The sequence below is a fragment of the Corvus cornix genome, chromosome 6 (genome assembly GCF_000738735.6).
Source record: "Corvus cornix cornix isolate S_Up_H32 chromosome 6, ASM73873v5, whole genome shotgun sequence".
In the NCBI taxonomy this organism is placed as follows: Eukaryota; Metazoa; Chordata; class Aves; order Passeriformes; family Corvidae; genus Corvus; species Corvus cornix.
In genome coordinates this window covers 5,289,229-5,313,682 of record NC_046336.1, presented here as the reverse complement: position 1 = coordinate 5,313,682, position 24,454 = coordinate 5,289,229, and the positions used below count along the sequence as shown (strand labels likewise).

The window sequence follows — 24,454 nt, the reverse complement described above, 5'->3', positions numbered from 1 at the left end:
GTGTTCCTGTTACATTAAAGGCCAAAAAATAAAGGGATTTTTTCTTTTTGGGGTATTGAAGCATCACAGTGATTGATGTCTTGAAAGTCCTGCTTCAGTGTTAGCTGGCTGATGTGTCCAGATTTGTTTTCTCTTGGAATTTCTTACTGAAATTTTAAGTCTGTCAAAACCAGGATTCTCTGCAGAGTCAAACAATGCCAGAAGATGCTCTTTGAAAAAAATCAGTATTTTGAACTTCTATATGAAATAGTTACTTGAAGATAATTCCTGAGTTGCCATCTGTTCAGTTCGGAGTTTCAGAGTGCCAGATCCTTTGAGCTCAGCCTGCTGCTCCGAAGTTTCATATTTGCATGGTATTTGCATGTTGTGTGTGACAGGGTGACTTCACAAGGACTGGTGAAAGGAAGCTGGCAGGGGTGATGAAGGATGGAGTGAACTCTGCAAACAGATACTACCTGAATCGTTTCAGGGATGCTTACAGGCAAGCAGTCATAGGTAAGAGCACAATTTCAACCAAGCTGAGCTATGGTGTTTAGAAAAGATTATTAAATCATATTGGCATCTTTCTGACTGGGTTTTTTTTTTCCCTGTTGCTTAAAAGCACCTTGAGCGTGTACAGTGTTCATGTCTGTGCTGGGCACTATAAGGAAGAGTCTCACTCACTTTGGAATTTAAGCAGCACTCAATTCAGAGTGATGGCATGCAGTGGGACTCATTGGAGACTTTGCCTCAACTTCATTTTAGCATTAAATGTGTTGTAGCATCTCTTTTTTTTTAAGACAAAGTTAAATTTATGTAGCAAGTGTCTCTTAAAATGATGAGTAACTCTTTGTTTTTCACTGAAAATAGGGTTATACCTACTGAGCTTTCAGTTTCAGGCAACATTCTATTCAGAAAGACTACCAAGAGCATCATTAAAATGCAACATTTGGAAGGAATTTACAGAACTGTTGCTATCTATCACTTTTAACTGTTTCATTCTTGTTTGGTATGTTATGGATTGTTTTAGATTTGATGCAGGGTATCCCTGTGACAGAGGACCTGTACTCCATATTTACAAAAGAGAAGGAGCACGAAGCCCTGCACAAGGAGAGCCTGAGGAGCCACCAGGAATTGATCAGCCAGCTGCTGCAGAGCTACATGAAACTGCTCTTGCCAGATGATGAAAAATTCCATGGAGGTTGGGCACTCATTGACTGTGATCCCAGGTTTGTTGAGCAAAGTTAAAATTGATCAGCTGCTGCTCTGACACCTCTGTTAATTACTCCTGATGTTAAAAGGTTTTGATAGCTGATGTGTAAACAGAAAACAAGTGGACAGTTCCTGTAGAAGGACAAGAATGCTTGAAGGGTTTGAATACTTAAAGTTATAAAAGAAAAGGTCCTCTGAACATGTGCTTTTCCCTAAGTGCTGTAAAAACGGTGCATGCTGGAATTACTTTTGAGATGTCGTCTGGAAATGGATGCATTTGGTTAATATTGCCAAAATGTGGCAGGTACCATGAGGAGAACTAAGAAGGGTTAGAAGGGAGTGCTTGAGGAGCTGTTCGTTATTGCTTTATAGGGAAAGTGTACCTTGACTGATCAGATTGAATCCCTGGGGAATGAGTCAGCAGTAGGTCAGTCTAGATTTCTGTTCATGGAAAGTAATGGGCATAAACTCTGAATTTCACTCCTTATCAAGGTCAGCGTTCAGTAGCCTGTAAGAGAAGAACAGTGGTTAGATCTCCTGCAGGTTAAACGTCAGCACCTAAAACCAGCACAGAGCTGGTTGTTACAACAGCTATTCAGGGCACAGACTCATCACCCTCACTGAGTCTGAGGTATTTTTCCATTTCTCTGGTAGCATTTTTAATAGCTTGTGGGCTATTTATTTTTGGACCTTCTGGTGACGTATTTGAGCTAACTTCAGGTTTGAGAGAGAGTGTTGCTTACATGGATCCATTTGATAACACACCATGATTGAAGCTTCTTGTAACTTGTGGTCAGCTGTAAAAGACTGTCCCCAGAACACACTGGGCATGGGTTACAGCTCTGCAGATAAAACCTTCTACCCTGTATTTATTTTTCTTCCCTTCAGTCTCATCGATGCCACTCACAGGGATGTGGATGTGCTGCTTTTACTTTCAAATTCTGCCTACTATGTGGCTTAGTAAGTTACCACTTTCCCTTACTGTGTGTAGTTTATTTTAGTAGCTTTGCTTTAGATTAGCAGGAAGCACTAAATTCTGTTTTTTTCTTCTAGTTATGATGATGAAATCGACAAAGTGAATCAGTACCAAAGGTTAAGTCTTGAAGCTCTGGAAAAAATAGAGATAGGTAAGAAAACAGTCACTCTGTGTCTTTTTTTGAGTGCTCTTAACGATGGCTTGATCACTTACCAAAGCATCCTGCAGCTGCATTGAAGCAGCAGTCCTTGAAGTGTGGCACATACCCTGGGCAGCCCACCTAGAAATGGCCCTTGTGGCTGATAACAGATGCCAGGTTCTTCCTACTGCTGCAGGTGGAAGCTTTGATCACCAGAAGGGTTCTCAAGTTTTCCCTCTTTCAAATGGAAAGAACCACAGAGTTATCCAAACAGATTTCATTATTTATCAAATGGCAGTAACAATTTGATCAACTTCTGCAATGAGTCATGGGTTTGTGCATTCAGTGCTCTCTTCCTTTGATCCAAACACAGCAGCTGGCTTGGAATTGTACTTTAGATCTGTTTCAGAGCTTTGTAAAACTTCTTTCTCAAGGTCTGATAACAAACATGCTATTACAAAAGCACCTGGTTATGCTGATTTAAGTTATTTGCTATAGAATGTAATATCTGCAGGCTAAATTCAGCATTTTCTGCTGGAAGCATTAAAGATGTGATGTCTTTGGATCATGAGAAAGGTGATCCAGTTGGAGAGAAGGGAGTGTGTGGCCCCCTGATGGAGTTTAATCCTCCATTACACAATACACAGTGATGTCATCATCCCCTGACTGTAACTTTCACTGTGTCTCTGCAATTTCTAAGAGTTCAGGGGAGAGGTCTCCCTCACTTGTGTATTGTGGAGAGCTGTATCCTGAGGTACAGAACGGAGAGAAACATCTACATCTACACCTCCTTTAATGCTGTAAATGATGCAGTGCACTGAAGAGTTGAAGTACTTGATCTAAATCTTGAAACTTAAATTATGTCCTCTTGATAAAAATATATTAGCTTTCCCTTTAATCCTTGCAGGAGCATTCCCTAAAAAACCCACAGGATGTAAAAAGTGTAAAATTTTTTTTTTTCCCTTCTGTTTGAAAGGGTGATCTGTAATAAACAATCAGGCTGGATTGTAATAGACACACAGAGTCTAATTGCTTTTTGTAAGTTATTGATTGTTTAGTTAGTGTGCAGATCTTTCATTTAAAGTGTCTATCCTGCTCTAATGAAAACATGAAGCCTTTTAGGCTGAAAAAGACTGTCAGCATTTACATGCCTTTAGGTACAGACTCTGCAGTATCTCTTTCAGTGTTTGGTTAAAGATTTCTAATCTGGTTTCTCTCTCAGGGCCTGAGCCTACTCTCTTTGGCAAACCCAAGTTCTCTTGCATGAGGCTGCATTACAAATACAAAGAAATGAGTGGATATTTTCACACTCTCAGGGCTGTGGTTCGCAGCCCAGAAGAGGATGGAAAAGGTTTGTATCCTATGTAAAAGATTTAGACATAAAAGTGTATTCAGGGTATCAGTGTTTCCCTAAAAAACAACTGTTCCATTGCTCTTAAAATTTATCCTTCTTCAGAAGTCATTCCAACAAAATCCAGTTGTGTGAAGTGGGAAAACAATTTAAAAAAATCACTCAGATGTTACTGTTTTAATAGAAAGGAAAATAAGTTACAGATACAGCTTTGAAGCAATACATCTTTCTAGAGCTGGAAGAATTTCTGTCCAGGTCTTAACTGCTCCAAAAACTTAGAAAATCAAGTTAAAATTAGCTCCTAAAGAGGTAAAGAAATGGATTTCTTTAGTGAAATCAATGTTTGGAAATGTTCTTGCTTGTTTTTTAGCTAGATTAAATGAACACTAGCAGGGGAAAAAATATTACTTCATACCTGGAGCACTGAGTTTTGTCAACAAGGATTAGAATAAATAAAATTGCTTCTCTTCCTTCCCCAAATGAAGCAGCGTGGCAGTGATCCACTTAATGCTGAGCATTTAGGGCTGAAGGAGAGTTTATTCTTTAGGCTTGTTTTGTAAGCTTTAAATGAGAATTGCAATTTGTAGGGCACAACCGTTCTGTGAGGTGAAAGGAAAAAAAAACCCAATAAAATCAAACAAAATTATGTTAAAATTAGACCTGTTACTTTGTAGATTGTGGAATATGGGTTTTTAAGGGTGTTTTTAAGGGTCTGACAGGCTGCTGCTTGGGTTTCAGACACTCTTCAGTGCATTGCAGAAATGCTGAGAATCACAAAGCAAGCAATGGGAATGGATGTGCCCATTATTGAGAAGAAGCTGGAGAGGTGAGTACCTAAATGATGTGAACCTTCTGTATCCCGCTTTTGCTCTCAACTCAACTGCTTTTCCCAGCTGAGTAGAAAGTGTAGCAAAAAAATCTTTTTTTACAGGTATTGCAGACTGAACCTTTGCTAAATATGGCTATCGAGTACAGCATACACAAAGTCAGGGTTACAAAAATGGAGAATTCAAATCCTTTTTCATCAAAAACTAAAGTGACTGGAGAAACTGCCTGCTCCCCTTGTTTGGCTACTCTTCTGTATCAGCCCTCCTTTGTTTTTGTTGGTTTGAGCTTGATTAGCTTATATGGGTACAATATTATTATGTAAAAAAAGGATTAAATTTATTACTTATCTAAGGAAGGGGTAACTTAGGAACACAAATGTCCATGTCTGTTACAGAAATAGACTGGAAGACAATGAATACTTGGTGCTTATAAAAAAGACTGCTTTGATTGTACATTAAAGATCTTTTTCTTCCTCTTCTAGGAGGAGCAGCAAACCTCATGAAGACATCATTGGCATTCGGTCTCAGAACAGAGGGTCCCTGGCCCAAGGCAAGAATTATTTACTGAGCAAGTTCTCCTCTCTCAATCAAAAGGTGAAACAAACCAAATCCAATGTAAACATCAGCAACCTTCGGAAGCTGGGCAGCTTTGCCAAACCTGAAGTAAAAGTCAATTTTTTAAAGCCAAATCTGAAAGTGAATCTTTGGAAATCAGACAGCAGCCTTGAAACTCTGGATAATCCAGGAGTAGATGCTAAAGCCCCCAGTGAATCTGACACAGAAGGCTCGGACAATGACTCGTTCCACTCCGATGACTTCCTGACTAACTCCAAATCGGATGAGGACACCCAGCTGACGGATTCCCTGGAAAACATTGGCCCCACAGACTATGTGCTGCCCAGCTGTGGCATCATTGCCTCGGCCCCGCGGCTGGGCAGCCGCTCGCAGTCCATCAGCAGCACGGACCTGAGCATCAGCATTCCCGTTCCGGCTGAGGGCCAGGGCTGCCCGGCCGGCCGCTCCGACTGCGAGGACGTGCCCATGCCTTCTGCTGACAGCGCAGAGCTGCAGTTTGCTAAGCCCATGGATGTGTACTGCCAGAGGTTCGTGCAGGATGCCCAGAGCAAGGGGTCCGATGTTCTGGAGCCCGAGGCTGGTTCTCGAGAGCCCCATCACACACTGACCCGAGCCAGCCAGAACACAGCCAAGAGGGCAGAACCTAAGGCTGAAGCTGTTGCAGACATTCCTTCCAGGCCATCCAAGCTGGATGTTCAGTCTTCTGAGCCAAATCCTCAGCTCTTGGCTGTCGGTGGGCCTGACTTCGGTAAATCCCCCAGAAGCCCGGGATCTGTGTCTGGGAACCACGAGCCAGGACTCCACACCACTCCTTCCCCTGCTGACGGTAGCGGCAGCAGGGCCGTGTCTCCCTTTGCTAAAATCCGCAGCTCCATGGTCCAGGTTGCCAACATCACCCAGGCAGGATTGACTCAAGGGATTAATTTTGCTGTGGCAAAGGTCCAGAAGAGCCCTGCAGAACCAGAAGCTTTAAATGAAATCAAACAAAAAGAACTGAGAGAAATGTTTACGCAATGCCAGACACGAATAATTCAGATCTAGTTGCTAATTTGGGAAGTGTTCTTCTAGCTGTGGCTTCTAATAAAGTAACACAATGACATCAGGACTATTGTGGCATGAACTGCTACTGGATACTGGGATTGATAACAGGTAATTTGTTTACAGGCACTGAGAGATGCAAATGAATTTGGTTCTGATCAAGCTTCAGAATTCCCTCAGGCAGGTGAGACAGAACCTGTGTAAACCATATTTAAACAGGTAGCTTAGACACTGGGATTCAATAAAGCATGCTGTCTGTCTTAGATGTGTTGCACAGTTATTTTTTCGAGACTAATTTTGTAGCTCCTCTGAATTATGTAGAAGGTATTTATACTCAAAAGGTGATACTGCACTTCTCTGACCTTACTTACCTTGCACTACACCAGCAAAATAAAGTACTGGTAAATTACATTTTATTTATTTTTGGACTAGTATTTTTACTTGTTTTCATTGAAGTTCTAGATGCAGCTCTATGAATTGTGCCTCTACAATGGGAACCGATGTGTTTTTGTTGAATTTGAGTATGTTAACCAGAAAGTAAGATTTCTTTGCTATCCTTTTCTTTCCAGACATCCTGGGACACTTTCATTATAAATAAAACGGAAAGACCCAATCTGAAATATCCACAATCCTGCGGTGCAAATTTCTTCTGTAGATTGGGTTTTTTCCTCACATATTTTGAGGTGAGGGAAATGAAGCAAATGTCTTTGAATTGTCTTGCCCATGTTAAAAGCAATTCTGTTTTTTTAAAATTCCAAACTCTGCCAATTTGCTCTAATTTTTTGTCTCTGTGTAAAGCAAGACGAGCCAGATACCTGCCCATCAAGCACTGTGTCCCTGTGTGCTGGGATTCTCTTTAAATGTATCCTAGCTGCCCAGGTGCAAAATCCCAGCTAGCATCTAGAGCAGGAGGCCAGTGCACTGCTTTGTAAGATCAGTGTTGCATTAGAGCACAGCTGTCAGCATCTGCTCAAGACCAAATTCATGACCAACTCCAGCTTTGCAACTCGCAGGGTAAAGCGCCCGCTCATGCTGGGAACTGGATAAAAAATCCCTTCTCTCGGTGTGTCAAAGGATCCCATCTGTTAAATGCTCTTTCCCAGGAATGCCTTGCCATGCCATGCTCTAGTCTAGGACATTGTCCAAAAGCTGCTGTGAAGCAGGACCTTCCTGTGCTGTGGTTTGTGACTATAACCACCCCGACAGACCCAGTGCCTCTGTCCTCGTCCCTGTACTGTAGATAGGCTGCACGTGGTGTCCCCACAACGTCGTGTCCTGGGTAGGGTAGCTCTGTGTCTTAGGACTTGTACTGTGTCTGAAATCATTTATCACCTAACCCTATGGTCTGAAACTTTGATAAACAAATTTGGTTTATTTATTTTATTAAAGTGATGTGGGTTTGGGTTTTTTTTGAGTGTCTATACTTGTGGCTATATTTAAAATTAAACTACTGCTGTATTTTAATGTGAGCAATATACATGAGATATTTTAATAAAAAAAGTGGAATCAAAAGATGGGTTTGGTATGTGATGTTAAGGGATGTGGGACTGCAGGGCTCTGGGTGTTTGTTTCAAAGTTACAGACACGAGCCCCTGGGAGTCAAGGGATCCAGCCATGGCTTCAGTTCTTTATCCTTTTAAAATGGTGCTGCTACAACTCTAAAAAGCATCTCTGGGCAACCTGTGCCAAGGCCTCACGACAATAACAGGGAAGAATTTCTTCATATTTAATCTCAATCCACCCTCTGTTAGTTTGAAGTCATCAGCCCTTGTCCTGTCCCTGTCCCTCTCCAGCTCAATGTCCTTCCAGCCTGGGACCTGTCCCATCCCTGGCTGTGAAATATTGGAGATGACAATGTGCACAAAACCATCCTCTGAGGCAATCTTAGAACCCAACTCTGCATTCCAGCCCAGCTGCCTTTTGAAGAGAGACTTCATTTTCTTCCTCGTATTTGTTGCTTCACTTCACAGTAATGCAGCACAAGTCAGCTGAAACCATGAATATTCATTTTTAGTGTTCAAAAAAAGAAATCAGTGATTTGAAATGGCATCAAGCTTGGCTCAGGTTTAGGATACACAAAAATGTTTCTCACAATAAGTACTCATTTTTAGTGTGAAGAGACAAAATATCCAGATTGGCTGTACAGCAAAACCCCTCATGTTTAGAACAGGAAAATGCAGTAAAAAAGGGGATTCCTGTCCCTGTGATTTCAGTTAGGAGAAAGGACTTAGTAAAGGGGGGGTCTGAGCTTAATGAAAATTTGGCAGGAGCCTTTTGTGTTATTCAGAACAAGAGTAATTAAAATGTAGAAGTGGCTCCATCACAGGCTCCTGCAGGCTCTCTCCACACAGCAGCCTCGCTGGATTACTCCCAGCATTTCACTCTTTAAGCCACCCTTGGTAAATGAGTTCTGCAAGTCCCATGATGGGCAGCACATCCTCTGAGGACCAGCTCAAACTGTCCAGCAGGAATCAGGGACGGAGAGACCATTCTTAATGCTTCAATGATGTTATTCAAACCCTTTACCCAACCCTGCAGTCCTGCTAAGGCAGAAAGTAGATATGTTTTGTATGAGCATGTGCATATCACCCATTGTCCAGTCACTGTGGGTTTTTTTAAGCTGCACCAGAATAAAGCTCATCCAAGAAATTTGAGAAGTCATGGTCTGCTCTAAGCATAAGGAAAATTTATTTCATACCTGAGCTGGTTATGGGTAAGATCAAATCACTGCTTGATAGCACACTGATCACAATGCTGCTGCTGCTCTGAGTGTGATGTGCCTCAGCTCACAGAACAGCACAGAGTGAAGTCAGCACCTCCTCCAGCTGCAGCTGCTGGCCAGCTGAGAACTCTGATCCTCACAATTCAGCCATGCAGGAATTAGAGCACAAATGTATTCCAGAGCAGAGCCTACCACTGCTGTGTATGAAGGACTCTGGCTTAAATTATCTTCTTATTAAAGGAAATAAGTTTACACAACCTCAGTATTAAAGTTTAATATCAAACAATTTGCTCAATGTTACCAATTTTCAATTACAAAACAGGGTCCAAAAAAATTCCATAAAATATGTTTAGGTGGCTGAACAGAGTTAAGTGTGTTCAGACTGCAAGGGTAAATATCCATAACTTTTTGGTATAAATTATCTACAAAAACTGGTATAAACAATATTCCAATCTTAGTATGGTTTCCACCTAGGATTAGAGAAATTTTCAGGGTGACATCCAGCAGGTGTTAAAGCTCATTGCCATTGACACATTGCTGCTGCTGCAGCCTGGCCTTCCGCAGAGCCTCGAGTTGCTTTGCTCTCAGCCACCTCTCCCTCGACAGCGTCGTCTGCCCCGCACTGAGCGACAGGAACCTGGGGGAGCACAAAGAGCCAGTCAGGAACAGCTCCTGCAGCTGCTGATAAACCAGTACAGCTCAAACCCAGCTGGCTTTCAGGATCACAGGAATTAGAAAGCATGGGATGAAAGTAGGGAGGGAATACTTTGCCTAAGAGGAACAGAATTGCCTCTGCCTGTATCTGGCTAGTCTGGCACAACTCAATTCAGCTGCAGACCAAACCCTGGCTCAATTTGCAGCTTGCAGGGAAGCCTGGAGTGGTGACAAGGGCCCCACACCCACCTGGCCACGAGCAGCATTTTGTGCAGGTCATCGGCCGTGACGCTCTCGGGGTCATTCTTGCGCATTTCCACAAAGTCTTCTTCTACTGCCTGGAACAACACAGCGTGGAATTACGGAGAAGAACAGATCTCCACTCCAAGATGGGCTTTTGAGGAGCTGCAACTACCTTTAGACTACAGGAGAACATTTCAATTCATTGCTGTCCAGAAGTGAGCCTGAGCAAAACCAGCTTACCTTCTCGTCTTTGAGAAGGACTAAGCTTGCAACCTGAGTGTTAGAAATCAGGCTACATGCACTGTTCCTTATCTGTAATAAATTCAGTATATACTTTACAAATCATTGAAAGAACATTCCCATGTGAAAATGCTTCTGTTTGGTTTTATAAAACTTAACGGAGAATCACTGACAGGGAAAGTACAGTAACTGTCTTACAAAGGTGCTTTCTATCCAAATACACAGTTGAAAACTTATTAGTGAAGTGCCATACCTTGGTCACCTCATCAGATATACTGTAGTCCAGGAGCCTCAATAAACTCAGGTAAATTCGGAATTTGTTCAGCACAGAGGGTAGCACTGCAGTGAGGAGGCTGCTCATGTACTCTTCCATGTTTGGGGGAATAATCTGTGGTTGTAAGTGGACTTGGCAATCTGACTGAAAAAGAAAATTACATTTCATCTTTTTCCACATCCCACAGTTTTCTGTTCCAAGACTAATCTACTCTCAGAACCAGCAGAAGTCACTATTTCCCCGAATGAAGATAAGACAATTCTTTAAACATTCCACGGCTCCCATTTTGAACAGCTCCTGATTCAAGCAGGAGAGCAAAGGCTCAGCAGACAAAGCTGGAATGTCAGAGAGCAGACCTTTGCAAGCTCAGGCTACTGCAGGGGCAATGCCACATCTGTGGGCAGCACCTCAGAACCTGCCATGCCAGAGGGAGGCTTTGAGAATGGCACTTCTCTGCAGCTTTAGCCATCCCCGGGACCTTCACCACCTCACCATCCCTGTTCGGAAAGGAGGAGGGAAGCTCCATCTCCATGTTTTCCCATGAAGAGGTTTTCTGGCCTGGCTGCAGCCATGAGGGAGAAGGCAGCAGCTCCTGCCAGTGTCACACCCTCCCTGGTCACAAGACACGTTTCCTGTCCCCACTTGTCCCTGGCAGGGCCTGCTCTGAGCAGCAGCTGCAGTTCCCCAGGAAGCCCTGCCCATACCGGCAGGAGGGAGCGGCCCTCGGAAGTGATCAGAACATTAATGTTGCATGGGAATTCCATCCGGTGGTAATTGAAGTCATAATCCACCTTCTGCCAAGTGATCAGGTTACCCAGTGCTGTCACATTATGGACACCTGCAAGAGCAAGAACAAATTCCCTGACCACTGCACCTAAACAAAAGTCAGCCCTGATTTTTGTCTCCCATCTGTCTTTAAGCAGCCAGAAGGATTCTTGCAAACATCCTGTTCCTTCTTGTGTTTGAGGTGTCTTCCAGATAGAGACAACCACTTCTTAATGTGAATCAAAATTAAGAATTCTTGATTTCAGGCCTAAACTTTGTCTGGCTTAGTACATGTGTTTATAGCTCATGTTTTCATTGGCCCTACAAAGCCAGCTATCTATTTACAGAGGAAAAACTAAAACAGAAATCTCTCCTCAAAAGTAGAAAAAAACCCTATCAATTTAATTTTGCCAAATTTTTTTATAGTACTCACTTGCCTTACCTGGAATTAAGTTATTTAAAATATAAAATGCGAAAATTGACAAATTAACTGGTTGACCCTTGGAATTTTCTTTTTGAAATACCAACATGTACCTGACAAATTCAATTTCTCTTCAGCAGTTACTGCATCAAATGACAAAACTGTTATGGTTTTGCCTTTAAATAATTAGTAATAATTCAGTGTATTGTAAATAAAGGCAAAGTTAGCAAAATAAAGGCAAATTTGATACTAGGGGTTGACTTCTGGGACATTTTTCCATTTGAAATTTCTAAGCTGTTAATTCCAAGAGTTCCAAACCAATTACTACATCTGAAGACACTCTTCTCTAGGATTAAATTTTGTTCCCAATGTTGCTATAAGAAATTAAAAATTTTTACTTCTTTGCTCTAAATTCAGTAGAGAACAATATCAAACCAGCAAAAATGAAATAAAATTACCAAGCCTTTTTATCTGCAACTTTTAATACCTAAAGTATTATTTTTCACTAAATGCTGAGGTTTTTTAGACATTACAGACAAACATTTTAGAAAACCTATAAAGCAGCATAGCAAGAGTTCTCTCTAAATAGGAATTTATCATATTTTGACTTATTTTTTTGAAACAGTGCAAAGCTTGTTACTAGTTTTACTATTTTCTTTAGTATAATTCTGTAGCTTTACTAAAGCTGAATAATAAAAAATTACTGAAAACTCAAAAGCAACTGAATAATTTCAATTAGCAGCTTTTAAGAGCAGTAATTAAAAAAACTAAAGCAGCTTTCTCAAGACAGCATTTTTATTTTAAAATAAAGTTACTTGCAGTTATTTCCTGTTGTTCTTTCACAGAATCTCCTGAGTTGGAAGGGACCCACCAGGACCATTGGTGTCCACCTCCTGGCCTTGCACAGGACAGCCCCAGGAGTCACCACAGACACCTGTACTGTGCATGCTCCAGTTTTTAATACGCAACTCACCTCTTTTATGTGAGTTATAATTAAATTAATTTCTAAAGCCCCGCTGAAAGCATGCTACACAGTGCTACACCAGCTTGTAAGAGAGAATCCCCACTCTTTTAAACACGGTAATAGCAATCTTCTCCAGTTTTTAGCTGTGTTCTCAGGGTGCTTTCCAGATATACAGTAAAAGTATAGAGCATATTGCATCAGCATATGCTTTGCCCACTTCATGCACTATCACAGGAAACTGAAAGGCCACTCTAATGAATCAGAGTTATTTCAGTAATAAAGAATTCTCCAATTTATCTTAAGTTGGCTGAGAAGGCTGCAGGAAGCTGCATTAAAGCAATGAAATAGGATGTAGAAACCACAAACAGTTTTGCAATAAACCCTTATCACCAGGACAGATCACAATTATCACAATTATCTTAAAACACATCAGCTTTTAACCTCCCAAATGAGATTTTAAACACCAAAACCTGTGTACCTGCTGTGTCCAGCTGTCCTTGCTCGAGCTGGGTCTCATCTATGACCAGGGAGGTGTTGCTGGCCAGCTGCAGCAGCCCACTGACCAGGCGATTGGCCGTGTAGTCCTTGTGAGGGATGAAGCGTGAGTGGTTCATGCTCTCGATGCTCATCCGGAGGTGGTAGGACTGCAACGAGACAACAAACCATCAGCACCTCTCCTGTCCTCCAGCTTCCCTAGGGAATGCTGCTTCCTTCAGCTAGAGCTGGGCTGGGAACCTGCACAGTAAAACAAAATTTGTCAGCTCAACTCTTTATCCCAAATATCCAAATGCCGTATGCTTAAAAATTTCCCAAAGGAAAACATTGCTGTTAAGAACTCCTACCACCTCTCTTGCACATCTAGGATGAGCTCAATAACAAATTATTTATTGCAGCAGTACTGTTAGTGTGATCCCAAAATGAATTACCATGAATTTTCTGCAGAGCACTACCCACAAATTTGGGAATAAACCATAATGATAGCATAATTAAATGACCCAAATGTCTAAACACATCAATCCAAAAGACAAAATAAAGCAGGCAGCAGCTGTCTGTCAGTTCAATACCTCTGAGGAGAGGATTTCATTCCCTATTCATCCTAGATGATGAGGTACAGAGACTACAACACACAGGCCAACCACATCTCTGTTGTTGTCTGCTCTCTAAATGGGTAGCAAGACAGCATTTAATCAACCTGCCCTGACCTAAAGCACTGTTTGCCTGGCTGAATCAATGAGAACACGTCCCCCCAGAGCCCTGCCCAGGGCAATGCTTACTGCTGGCACCAGCTGCTGGATGAGGCGGTACAGGTGCTCTGTGAAGGCGCTGTTCCGGGGACACCCGCTCAGGTTGACAGTGAATTTTCCCAGAGGAAGCACATCCCGTCTGGCATAACTGCACCAAAAATGACACAGGTTAGGCAAACAGCTGGCTAACACTGAATACAGGTGTCATTCAGCTTGAGCATTGTGTGGTGTCTCTGACAGCCAGCAGGATTTCACAACTAACACACCAAAATCAGCCAACTCCTCTTCCTTCCTTCTGCAGTGCCCAAGGAGCTGAGCCAGGCTGAACCTGCTCCTCAAGGCGCTGCAGCACCACACAAAAGCACTAATTTACAGCACTTGGGATCCTGCAGTGGCCTTTCAGACATTCTGCTCTCCTTGTACTCTGCTGTTACTCAGTGAACACTCTTCATTCTTTTCCTTACTCGTGTCCAATCTCAATTTCCCTGCTTACCACACTTGTTCACCTCCTTTACCTGCCCTCAGCTTTCCTCTCCCTCTTCTCACTGTGTATCTTGTAATCCATTCTTGACAACTCTCAACCTTTCTGTGATACCAGCTAAGAAAGAAAATACATTCTAGTCTAAGTGTTGGAACATTCACAGTCCCACTAAAAAGAATGAAAACAGAACTCATTTTGATTTTGAAGACTAAAATTACTAACACTAAATTTGGGACTGACAACTACACTGAAGTTTCACATTTGAGATTTTAATGAGTCAAACGATGCTGCTCTTTCACCCAGAGACAGTTTAAATCAACATAAGAGTCAATTTCTATCCCTAAACAGGTCACTTGAACTTACCCTTAAACATGTTTACATATAATTAAAAAAATTCCCAGAATGTACCTTTCAGTACCTAAGCAATAATTGCTGCAGTCAGGAAATTATGTCTTTGGGAAGTCAGTGGCATGTCCAACTCATTAGAAGAAGCCAGAGGCAGGAAGATGTTTTCATACCTCTGTTTAAAAGTGTCTTGGAGATTTTGTCAGCTCTCAAAGCAGTACTGAAAAGATACACTGCCATAAAGCTGGTCCTTTATCAAATTTTACTGTTATTTCAGACAGTGAAATCTGCCTCTGTGTGTATTGTGAGAGGGCAACTCCAGCTAGAGAAAGTACTACTGAACCAAGTATTATTTAAGCTATTTCTGCCATTTATTTGCACACTGGTAAAGAACCCTGTAGAAGGAGATTTCTTTTAAATGATAAATACATAACTTCTTAGCACACATCTAAATACTTACACTGTAGAGATGAGATGCAATATCAGGTATTCAGCAGCCAAACTGTCTCCCAGGAGGGCATGGGTGAGGAACCCCAGCAACTCTGCTCTCACTGGTGACAGCTCAGACATGAAATTAGAAACAACTGGCAAAAGAGCAGAAGACAAATGTCAGAAAATGTTCTGTTTCTCACCCTCTTCCCTCTATAAAAATCTGACTTTCAATCACAGTTTGATGAAAAAAAATGTTTATTCCAAAGGAGTCTAGGAAAAATAAACAAACATTCAGTTTTTCCAGCTGGCTTTGGATAACCTGAATCACTCAACATTTCCTTGAAAATGCTTTTTTCAAAAAATTAGATATTGTATAATGCATTTGCAGCAGGCTATAAAGTTTAGAGCCAAATTTCTAAAATCCATAGCTGATCCATTTTATATTAAAGGCAGAAAAAACCTCCTACATATAGCTCAGAACAAGCAATACAAGGCACTCAAGGAAGAAAGTTATAAATATCAGAGGTCTGCAAGCAATAATCCAATGAAAAGAACGAGTCAAACAAGGAATAGCACAATTGCTTAAAAGCAGAATTGCCTTACTTTGTGCACAGTATTATGAGTCTGTATATTATCAGTATGTTTCTTACTTCCAGTATCACACTAAATTGGAAATCTAATTTTCCAGCAATTCACAACTCCATTTGAAAACAAATCAAATCTTACAGCTGAACAGCTTGGTAAAATCCACGGGCATGGTGAATGCAAAACCAAGTTCCAGATAAATCACATTTATTTCAGCCAAATAAAAAAGCAAACATCACATAAACACAAACACTTGCATCCTGTGCAGCATTGCATGGTTCTTCCATTTAACAAGATTTAAATTTGAACCCTGCTGTTGAGGCATTTGCCTGTGAGCAAAGCAGTATTTGTTCAGATGTCATGGAAAGTGCCCAGAGTTCAGACACTCACAGGTTTTACTCTCCTCTTCGTTAAGGCAGGCAGGCAGCAAGGGGTTAATGTGTTGCAACTTCTGTGCCAAAATCACATGGATCCTGGGCACTAAGGAGGCTGGAGGGCTGTGCACCCTCTGCTCCTCTGCCGTGTCCATGCACTCCATAGGATCAAGGGTTGAGCTGTCCCTAGGGAGAGGGCACAGCACAGCTGGACTTAGAAACATTCCACAGGAATTTCTCTCCCTCTAACCCAGAGCAGCTGGAACCAGGCCAAGAAGAGACGAACAAACAACATCCACTCCCAGCTCCTGGTGACTCCTCCCACATTCAAACTACCTTCTTTAGGATCTTTATAAACACCATAAATACTGAATCACAATTATATAATGACATATCAACACCAAAGCAGGCTTGACCCAAAATATCTGGATTCTATTATTTTCAGAAAATAATTAAGTCATACTTTGCTGAAGAAAAAAACCCAACAAAAAACCATAAAACCAAACCACATTTATTATTTGCTGCACCATTTAATAGGCTGTAGCTTCAAGTAAAACGTTACACACTGTTCTGTCCAGCCTGTACTGAATGAAGTCTAAAAAGCAGCTTTTAAAGAAATAAGGTCATGATTTATTCCATTTGTCTCTGTATGCACATATCCCACCAGATTCTGGAGCCTGACAAGATCTTCTAGACAGTCACATCACTGCTCTATAACCGGCTGAGTAAAAATCTATAAATAAATAAACCCTAATGTACGTCTGCTGGAACCTGGAGGTATTACCTCTTAATTTAAGAGTTCAGATACACAAGCTTTGCATGCCCTGAAGATGTCTTACAAAATTTCTTCCAGGTGGTTTTCGTTTTTCATTTTCAGAAAGTAAAATCCCTAAAGCAACTCTACCAGATGATAGTAAAGTTTAGCACCTATTTCATCTTCTTGTACTGGTTGTAAAAGCTGTCAGGCTTTATAACTTCAAATCCAGTTCAGCAGTTCACCCACACACTATCCACTATTTCCATTAAAAGAGATTTCTTTTGTTTGCATTCAAAATGTTGCTAAATGCCACCATTTTGTCTTCTTGTTACAGAATGACACAGGAAAAAACCCACAAGCACCTGTGACAGAGCAACTGAGCTGCCAGTCTGGGATTAGCTGTCACACAGATGATAACAAAAAGCAGCTGACCAGGCTGAGTTAATTTTTAAGAAGTTGGCACTCTAAAGGATTCATATTGCACTCTGGATATTGTATGTGCCAGACAGATAAACAAACTCACCAACAGAAATGATTCAGAGTGCAGTGGCTTAAGATAACAGCAGTATTTATGTTAGATTTTGGTCAAGAGTTTTATTTTGAAAATTGATTTCTCATTTGTATTTTGTCAGGCAAAGAATTGCAGAACAGGAGGTGAAACAGGAAGTTTCTATCAGTGGTACAACATGATAAGATATCTTAATTAATGAAAAATCAACCCATTTTTTACTCATTTTGGTCTCTATCACTCTCCATGCAGACATGCAAACTTTTTTTTTAATATTATTCAGAAATGTTTACATTTCTGGTAACAACTTTCATGGACTTAGAAATTGGTTCAAAAGGACATTTTATAATTTTAAAGCTTCTTTGAAAGCTTTGTTCACTATTCACTCATTCCCTGAAAGTTTAGTAGGCATGAAAGAGTACAAAACATTTAGCTACAGAAGCATTTTCTGCTTTACAGACTGTACAACAACCTAAAAAAAGATGCACTGGGTATCCAAGGATATGGATGAACCAGAGCACGTTGGACTTCAGTTTACAGGATGCTGGATATAACACTTTGCTCATCAAGCTATTTTTAAGCAACAAAATTCACTTCTTAAGCATAATTACCATGTATTTACACATTTCCTTGTCTGCATTAAGGGCAGCCTGCTCATTGCATAAAAACCTGCATTTCAGGGCAGCCTTACCTCTCTTCACTGCTCACTAGGCTCAGCACTGGGTCCACAGACAGAACACCAAACACCTCCAGCACATCATTGACTTTGAAGCTCTCCCAGCTCTCATAGACCTGCCCCCAAGAGAAAATAAAATGCAGAGGCAGATGGGCTAGATGCAGGACAGCAGAAAAACACAAAGGAAACTCAGGAGACTCAGCTGTGGACTGAGAACAGCCTGAGTGAAGAGGTCTTCCCCAGCCCTCAGTGTCAGCAAGCTTACACTGGAAAAGGGAGTTTCTATGATTCCACACTTTTTCTATTGGCATTCTTTGCCACACAAGTGTGAACAACTGTATTCTACTCTGATTCATCAAGATTTGCTGAATAAGAGAGAACAGCAACAGCAGAGGAATTTTGTGTTAAAGTTTTATAGTAATATAGCATAGTAGTAAATCAAGGACTACTTCAAATTCAATATACCAACACATAGTTTATTGGTTTTTCATAGCCATTTGTCAATTAGAGGAGATATCCTAAAAGCAAAATCCTAAAAGCAGGGCTCAATACCAGCTACATCCTCAAGCATCTAATACCGCAATCTTTTTTTTAAACTAAGTATGGTGAGAAGAAGGTGCAAGCTCTAATAAATGCTGCTGGAGGATTTCAGCAACTCAAATGCAGCACTCAAGAAGAAAAACACTGAGTTAGTGAAGAGAAAGAATGTTATTATCTCTAGAAACAAAATTCTGGACCCGGGAGACAATTTCTGTGCCTATAAATCTCTTCAGCAAGGCTGATTCTGTCGGCCTAGCTGAGAGCACAGCCCTGCTCATCACCTCTCCTTTCTCTTACCTTTACAAGACATGCTGGTCCCTTCTCTCCTGGCAAGGGAAAATTTAGGTCAAGTGGAGGGGAGCAGTTGGGAGAAATGACATGATGACCTGCAGAAGCTTCTGTTTCTAATCTCTTTGGCTCCACACACCCATGGATATCACTTCCACTGCCTGAAAAATACAACATTTGCAGGCTTTTTAAACAGAAATGCAGAACTGAACAACACAGAGTTAAACTAATTTAATAAGGCATCTGACACAAAAATATTTAATCATGCAATATACTCAACAGAACATATTCTTAATATGAGAAGTCCCACAAATGCATATTTTATGTAATCAAGTGTGAGAGAGAGTACTGGCAAAGATCTATGTGTCTTGGAAACCCAAACATGGCCAGAAATCTGATTTTCAAAACGCAGTGTTTAAACCAGGGGAATGATTTTTTTTCTGGAGTCCATAGGACTGCAAAGGTGATATTTTTTTGCACTTCATGTTTAAAAAACCAGTTCTTAAAGGTGAGAATATGCATAAAACACAGTTTATATTAAAAATCTCTGTAGATTGTCAGCAAGTCATACAACACACATGTAACACTGCGGGCTCTCCCAGACTCCTTCAAATCAAATCACCGACATCAGCAAAGCCCCCAAATTACAAAGGCTGCAACAACACTAAAAATTCAAACAGCTGCAAATACTTCAATTTTTAGCAATGAATTTTTGACAAATTCTGGAATGATATCATAACAACTATTCATCAATAGCAACTATTACCCATATGTTGCTCCTTCTGTTTGGAGGGATGCAGATCCATGTCCTCATCCTCCTCATAGCTCCTCTTGTGGCGACTGGGTGTGTAGGAGGTTGAAGGGCTCACTCGGGCTTGGCTGGCACTGATGTATGCGTGGAATTGCAGGTTAAGGAAGCACAGACTGAGCAGGGAAACCTCAACCACACCAAGGTTGGTTTTTTTTGTTTGTTTTTTACAAAATCCTAATCTTAACATGCTCAGCTACAGCTGTTTTATAGGAGACTCTCACTGTGTAACAGAGTCCTACTGTAGAAGATGCCAGTGGCTCCACTGAAGTTTCCTTTTTCTAAGCATTTGCAAATGGAAATTAACAGAAATTTTCAAGACTCTCCCAAGCAAAAATGTCTACTAAATCAACACAAAGGCTCCTAAATTCATTTGCATCCTCTTAGTGCACATTACATACCATCACTTTTCCTTTTTTCTCTTTCTACACCTACCACCTCTCCTGATTCTCTAAGGAAAAAAAACAAAAAAGGAAACTGCAAATAAACTTATCTCCTTATATCTAATTAATTAGTTGGTGACCTCTGATTGTATAACAAAGCACCAGCTCAGTCAAAAAAGATATTTCTTTCACCCATGCTGATTCACCAGGCACTGGAACACAGTAGAAAGTCTGTCTCTCCGAGGTGACTGTTTGTGAGGAGTTCAGATCAATTTCCTGCTGAGGCTGGAATCCAAAGAGAAATTTTGTTAAAAACCTGATTACACTTTGTTTTCTTTTTTTAAACTAATCCCACAGATTCAGTTACACAGGCAGAAGTTACAATTAACATACAAGACTACATAATTCAGGAAAAAGTGACGATATAACGCTTTGATACAAATTGCACTGCACTACCAAAAGTAATTGTTTTCCATAGCACACAGTTTCAAGGTCATGGGCACTCCCCCCTCCACTCAACCAAAACAAATTTTAAATACAACACAAACAGCTGGAAGCCTGCTGAAATTAGAATGCCACTGAGCAGTTATGAATACTCTGCTTTCCAAACCAAAGATTAATTCTGCATTTAGAGCAGTATCTTCAGGAATCCATTGGCAAGTACCAAAGAAGCTCTGTCACATTTGGAAAACTGCAACACTCCATCTAATATTTTATCTCAAAGTTCATATAGTTTATGTAACTTACCCCACATTCTGCCACATCTCTGTATTTACCAAAATGCAAAACCTGTCAAGAAGGAAAAGGCAATGCAATCACTCTGTTTCTGACAGCATCCTGAACATGAATCACCCCAAAATCACTGCGGTCCAAAGTCCCTCACAGACATGCTGCCAAAGCTTTCATCATTTTAGCATTTTCTATTCCTCAACAGAAATGCTACATGTGATGTTTTACTGACGCCATTGGAGCTGAACAGTCACTATCAGTGTCCAGACTCCATAGGTTTAACTCACAAACTAAAGAAATACAAGGACCAGAATGAGTAAAATGACTAACATTTGCTAAAATAGTAAATCAGTATTTCACTTACACGTGCATTTGTGTTTGGGTCAACTGTTTCATAAACTCCCATGTAGAACTCAGGATCAAACATATCTTGAACCATGCAGCGAAATTTCACTAAGCTGTTGGGTTTTAGGTAATGTACAGGAACATCATTCAGTGATGGAACCTGTGAATAAAGAGATTGTTTTATACAACCGGTGCATATTGAGCAGTGCTCTGAAGTAAGCCAAAACCAGCACAAAAACTTAATCTCTGATCATCCAGTAGATCCTCCTCCTCAAACCCCTTTATACGTAGCACACTTACTATTTCCTGGGTGCATCTCCCATCCTAATCTAAGCAGTAACAAAGTGTATCTATCCCAAACACTTTCTGCAATGGCTGTTGCAGATAATAGTTACAATTATCAGGCACTTAACAGTTCTCAAATTCTTCCAGTCCCAAAGCCACCAGTCCCAATACTGGACTATGAAAGAAGTGGTTATAGGTCACTGGAACTGTATGAAAACTGTACAACATTTGAAACCAACTTTTAAACTTGGAATTATTGCAGCTGCATGATTAAACAGAGTTTATTACTTATCTTATTTCTACTTAACCGCACTTCCACCATGTGCTGGGTACCAGCAGTACTAGAACAATTTGCATGCACAATTTCTTATAACAAAAGGTCCTGGAAAACCTGTATGTTAATTTCCAAGTCACAATGGGGAAGTCTTTTTCCCACAGTTTTACGTGACAATGGGAAAATAGAAAGAAAAAAATCAATGCCTAAGCATGTGGTATAACTTCAAAGAATGAGACTTGCAATACGAATAGAGTTTTCTAAATTTGAAGATAAAATCTTTGTTGAAAAAGCCCACCTCCAACATCAAAATGCAGCAAAAATCCTAAGTGGCCCTACAGGAAGTTGCATTTTAACAGAAGTATATCGCCCCATGGTTTTTTTGAGCAAGAAAATGTGATTTCAATTCCTTCTAATGTTGTAAATTTTAGTCAATTTTGCCATTTATCCTTTGATTTAAGCTATGATTTAAATACTAAGTACAGAATACTTTCACTGACAGAGAAAGAAAACAAATATTTTTCACCTGTTTTTAGTCACAAGTAGAACAGATTTGATATGGATGTTTCTAATCCCCTTAGCTGTGTTCCATGATGTCATTTCTGCTACAGCCTTTTAGAAAAGTACTAACTTTTGAACTCAAATGTGCACATTTTATTTTTAAAACCTAAAGCACAGCTTCTCTGCTAAATGGCACAAACCATGCCTGACCTGGCCCAACATAGCACAGTTTTAGAAGGAAAAGCATTTTTTCCTTAAAACCTGAAGGCCCAGGCAGCTATTTATTCAACCCACACAAGAGTTTGAAGCATCATGATAAAAGCTCCTGAGAGAAGCGGTTTATAACCAGCAACTAAGAAGCTCGTGGCACACACTGAGGACTCGCACTTCCCCAAAAATAACAATATTTGTCATCTCCTGCCATCTACTGACTGTGCTGCAGAGTGGCAGCACCCAGCAGCGATGGCCTGGGGGACGGAGGGTGCTGAAGGCCAGCGGATGGATGGACGGACTATTCCAGCTGGGATTTCACATCCGGGCTGTGCACCCAGGCTAAAGCAGCCGAGGTGTAAATTCCACGTCCTAAAGCCTGGGCTTGAAATTCGGCTGCACACTTACCACGGAAAGGCAGAACTTACCAAAAGCAAGCCACCGCAATAAAATGTAAAAACAATGACGCTTAAGAAAAAGTGTAACTCGAGAAGAATAAAACACTCTTACCCAGTTAGTAGCATTATTTTCTTTTAATTTCTCCCTGAAGTATTCGGTTACCTTCTTCTCCCAATCAGAGTTTGGAACATTTTGGGCTACAAAACCAACATATTTATGTGCCTATTAGCACCACATAAGAGACTCTTATCCAGCATTCTCCCAGAATATCAAAATACCCCAACTTTCACTTCTATCTTAGGGAAGTAAGTGCACCTTAGACTAACTTATTCCCCTTGCAATACATTGACTTCCCCTTTCAAACCCTTTCAGGCCAACCAAGAAGCACAGAGCCATTCTTGGAAGCGAGGGAAAGCTCCACAACAGCCCAGCAGGAAAGCGCAGGAGTCGAGGCGCTGCTTTCCACGCTGTGTCGGCTGCGGAAATTTCTATTTCAGCACTCCTTAAGTTTAAATCAAGCCCAGCACGGAAACAGCCGCGGCTGATGGCACTGGTAACATTAGCACCGACCGGCAGCGCGGCAAAGAGCACGCGTTGCTGCCAGAACCCAGAAATACACGAGATAAAAGAAACATATGCTATATACAATATATATAAGATACGCGACAGAAATATAAGCTATAGAGCCGGCCTCGCCGCTCTCCCGCCACCACCCCGCGAGGGAAAGCGCCGTCCAGTTCCGGGCGCCGTCGGGGCGCTCCCGCTGCCGCCGAGGGGACGCGGGCCGCGCCTCACCGAAGATGCCCTGCACGATGCTGAGGGGGCTGTTGAGCCAGTCTCCCACGCACGGCATGGCGGGGTCGCGCCTCGCCGCGGGGCTGCCGGCACCCTGCGGCCGCCGACTCCCGCTCGCCAGCCCAGCGCGGGGACCGCCACCGCTTCCTCCTCCTCCTCTTCGCCCTCCTCCTCCTCTTCCTGTGGGAATGGCGGGCGGGCCCGCCTCCTGCCCCTCACGGCTGCGCGCGGCCGCCGCCGCCATCTTGAGTGAGGGCGGAAGGGGCCGGGGCAGGGACGTGGCCGGGGCACGGCCATGGCGGCGGCGAAGCCCGGGGGAGGCACCGGCACCAACCTGCTCTTTTCGTCCTCCGCCACCGAGTTCAGCTTCAACGTGCCCTTCATCCCCGTCAGCCAAGCGCCGGCCGCGCCGCCCGGCCCCGCGCTCCTGCCCGCCGGTACGGAGAGGGGGAGACAGGGAGATAGGGAGGGAGGGTGCGCAGCTGGGAGCGCAGGGGCTGTGCGGGGTCCCGCCGGGTCCCTCCATCGCCACCCCCGCCGGGAAGGGGCGGGGGGCCGGGGGACCCCCAGAGCCGAGCCGGGGCTGCCAGGGGTGGCTGCGGGCCTGAGGGGGCCCGGTACGTGTGGGCTCGACCCGGCTCTGAGGCTCTCCGGGTGTCCCCGGTGGTGCCTCAGGAGAGACACTGATCGGGATTACATATTCCGCTTTCTGGCACTTAATTTCTTCTGCTTTCCCCTACTTAATGCTTGTGTTTGTGGTTTTTAGCGCTGTGTCTAAGGACGGGCGCTGATCATCGCGTTTCCAGCTCACCGACGCGTCAGTGCTTCCATTCAGTGTTTACTTGCTGTTTTCGCGTTTTTTAAGCTTATCTCTCATGTTATTTTCTGTTTTACCAGTTTGAAAATAGCACGTTAAGCAGCCACCTTAAATATCCTTTGCTAATTTAATCCTGGTTCTAATATCCTTTCCTCGTAAAGCTTTGATGGTACTCCTGACACATGCGTGTGGAACTTAAAACCTGATGCTTAGGCAGTTTCAGATAAAGGAATGGATTTTTCTAGGAAGTCAGAGATTAAAGCTTTAAACACTAGAAATGCATCTAGAAATCAGATA

General features: G+C 42.1%; 3 protein-coding genes across 3 annotated transcripts in view; 2 read left to right on the top strand and 1 right to left on the bottom strand.

The window, feature by feature from the left end:
• INPP5F (inositol polyphosphate-5-phosphatase F) overlaps positions 1-7,610 on the top strand; it is a 39,582-nt gene extending 31,972 nt beyond the window's left edge. The window contains exons 14-20 of the mRNA XM_039553615.1: positions 378-495; positions 1,010-1,208; positions 2,080-2,151; positions 2,245-2,318; positions 3,529-3,657; positions 4,396-4,483; positions 4,967-7,610. Of these exons, the coding sequence (XP_039409549.1) occupies positions 378-495; positions 1,010-1,208; positions 2,080-2,151; positions 2,245-2,318; positions 3,529-3,657; positions 4,396-4,483; positions 4,967-6,101 (1,815 nt within the window). The 3' untranslated portion in view covers positions 6,102-7,610. The remainder of the gene's footprint in view (positions 1-377; positions 496-1,009; positions 1,209-2,079; positions 2,152-2,244; positions 2,319-3,528; positions 3,658-4,395; positions 4,484-4,966) is intronic.
• A 1,469-nt stretch (positions 7,611-9,079) lies between these two features.
• On the bottom strand, positions 9,080-23,500 carry LOC104694780 (minichromosome maintenance complex binding protein). The gene is made up of 16 exons (XM_010408230.4): positions 23,341-23,500; positions 22,657-22,742; positions 20,896-21,036; positions 20,550-20,591; positions 19,986-20,087; positions 19,378-19,507; positions 18,621-18,772; positions 17,799-17,899; positions 15,859-16,028; positions 14,912-15,035; positions 13,656-13,773; positions 12,860-13,025; positions 10,936-11,069; positions 10,211-10,375; positions 9,724-9,812; positions 9,080-9,457 (listed from the first exon to the last, which is right to left on the bottom strand). The coding sequence occupies exons 1-16, from the start codon at positions 23,396-23,398 to the stop codon at positions 9,331-9,333; spliced, it is 1,905 nt and encodes a 634-aa protein (XP_010406532.1). The 5' UTR covers positions 23,399-23,500; the 3' UTR covers positions 9,080-9,330.
• Positions 23,501-23,590: 90 nt separating this feature from the next.
• LOC104694769 (SEC23 interacting protein) overlaps positions 23,591-24,454 on the top strand; it is a 34,786-nt gene continuing 33,922 nt past the window's right edge. Inside the window, exon 1 of the mRNA XM_010408219.4 lies at positions 23,591-23,777. Coding sequence (XP_010406521.3) covers positions 23,636-23,777 — 142 coding nt within the window. The 5' untranslated portion in view covers positions 23,591-23,635. The remainder of the gene's footprint in view (positions 23,778-24,454) is intronic.

Bases quoted from the DNA above. Each gene is read 5' to 3' on its own strand.
- LOC104694780 (XM_010408230.4), bottom strand. From the start codon at position 23,398: ATGCCGTGCGTGGGAGACTGGCTCAACAGCCCCCTCAGCATCGTGCAG. The intron at 21,037-22,656 runs GTAAGAGTGTTT...CTTTATTCACAG, and splicing joins AAAATAATGCTACTAACTGG to GTTCCATCACTGAATGATGT. The intron at 13,026-13,655 runs GTAAGCATTGCC...GTCTCGTTGCAG, and splicing joins TCCAGCAGCTGGTGCCAGCA to TCCTACCACCTCCGGATGAG.